Consider the following 2058-nt stretch of genomic DNA (forward strand, 5'->3'; position numbering starts at 1 on the left):
ACACGCATGCACATTACAGTGGTACGCTAGTTGGGCAAGTGTCGGGTGCAACAGCGCACGCATCGGCTCAACACCGTATTTCGGAAGTCACACCACGCTCACAGGTACAAGGTCAACAGCGGGCGAGAATAAGAGAGGGGAAAGAAAATAGTAGAGGGGAAGATCAGTACAACACTGCACTACACACTGGACTACGCATACACACATGACGAGACTACTGCAATCAGCGGGGCATATCACTATGACTCTACAGTCTGCACTCCACCGATGGTACCAAACAAGGCTGAAGTGGCAACTAGCTGCCAGAAAATTGAGTCCACACTACACTCGCATGAAGTTGTCACTATTTCTTTCTATGCTAAATAAGTTAGTATATGGGGTTACATGAACGTACATGTAGCCCCATTTAAAAAGTCTCTCGAATGACAAATACGCCAGCAAAAAGTCTCCATCTGCGTACACAAGCACCACTCTGTGTAGAGTAGCATTAGTGTGGGTAGCGATAAGCCTGTCTAATAGCCAATTTCTACTTTCATCAATGTCTATGCTCGGCGGAAACGGATTGTGCTTTGATTTTCGCCACGTTGATGCCGTGGAAGGCTATAACGTACCCTGCAGTGCTGCCGATTAGTACGTGCAGACACAGAACAGCGCCTATGGCGCGGAGAGATGGCTGTGGCGACGTGGCGGAGTCGGCGAGGAGTTGCCACCGGTGTTCATCCAGCCGCAGTGCCGTGCGCTGCTGCAGCACGCTGCAGAACATTCCGATGTGCATCAGCGCGTGGCCGTGCAGAAAGTAGAGATAGTGCGGCGCCAGTCGCTGCGGCATGTGCACTGCCATCACCACGGCGCTCGCAAAGCTCCAGAAGAACTGCGCCCAGTGGTGTTGGTCCGACGGCAGGCCGCGCTCGCCGTCGGCCGAGAAGAAACGGCTCAGGAAGGGCAGGAAGTTGATCGTGTACGCCAGCAGATAACCGGTGATCAGCACGTACGGCCTGAAGGGAGATGCGTACAGACCAAATCGCACGTAGCACTGCGATATGAATATGCAGAGGTGCAGGACAAGAGCCATACTTAGATAGCCATTGGTTGAGAAGACGGAGATGGCACCACTGTCCGGGTCCATGGGCCGGCTGTAGCTGTAGTGCGCGATGGCCGTCGATACGCAGTAGTAGCTGATGGAGAAGTAGTCGACGATGAACCATGCCTGGTGGTGCCACTCCGACTGGCTGTGGAACACATGCGCCAGCGTACTGCCACTCATCGCTATCACGCATCCGATATGCTGCAGGAGCAGGGGAAAGTGCTCTTCGGCGATGAATACTGGTGAGTTCCACGACCAGTGTTGGGCCATGAGTCGGTAGATCTCGAACACGAAGTACAGTGCGCCCAGTACGTGACTCCAGATGTTCACCAGCTCGTTGCTAAGCGTCAGGCTACTGAGCACACAGTCCGAGGCGCACGCTACGTGCCGATACCCTTTCACGATGAACGGCATCACGAAATAGGGATCGACAGACGTATAGCTGCCATGGCTAGGCAGCGCGTGACGGCTTATGATCCTGCGCATTCTGTCCGCTCTTTTCAGCAGCACAGACTCAAACCAGGAAACTCCACACTATTTTCTGGATCCAAAGAATTTTACGAAACGGGAACTAAATCAGCAACATCATTCTCAGGTCAGCCAATGCAATAATTATTGTTTCAAATCACCTGCCACGATCGGAGATCGGGAAACCTCCACTGACCAGGAATCACCATATCACATGCACGCGAGTGCAAAATTGTACTTTGGACCTGGAATTCTAATTGGGCCGGTACAATTTAGATTCGAGTCGACAATAGGTTTGTGTGGTAAAAAGTAACCAACGCGCTAACTAGCGCTAGTCGATACGACCAGTAGTACCAGCGTGTTGGTTTAGCGCCTGGACAAGTAAACGGCAACTAGAATAATAACCTCAAGCTTGCACGGCACCAACACTAGGATTCGAACGCTGGCAACAGGGCCTGGGGCAGTAGATTATACTAAGAAGATCATTACAGGTCAAATGATTGTAT

The 2058-nt window shown here is 51.8% G+C and overlaps 1 protein-coding gene across 1 annotated transcript; it reads right to left on the reverse strand.

The window, feature by feature from the left end:
• Positions 1-35: 35 nt before the first annotated feature.
• LOC135819417 (membrane progestin receptor gamma-A-like) lies at positions 36-2058 on the reverse strand. The gene has a single exon (XM_065332626.1). It carries the CDS (start codon positions 1568-1570, stop codon positions 536-538), a length of 1035 nt encoding a protein of 344 aa, XP_065188698.1. The 5' UTR covers positions 1571-2058; the 3' UTR covers positions 36-535.

This window comes from Sycon ciliatum, chromosome 6, assembly GCF_964019385.1.
Source record: "Sycon ciliatum chromosome 6, ocSycCili1.1, whole genome shotgun sequence".
Classification (NCBI taxonomy): domain Eukaryota; kingdom Metazoa; phylum Porifera; class Calcarea; order Leucosolenida; family Sycettidae; genus Sycon; species Sycon ciliatum.

Coding starts and splice junctions, on each gene's coding strand:
- LOC135819417 (XM_065332626.1), bottom strand. CDS start 1,570: ATGCGCAGGATCATAAGCCGTCACGCGCTGCCTAGCCATGGCAGCTAT.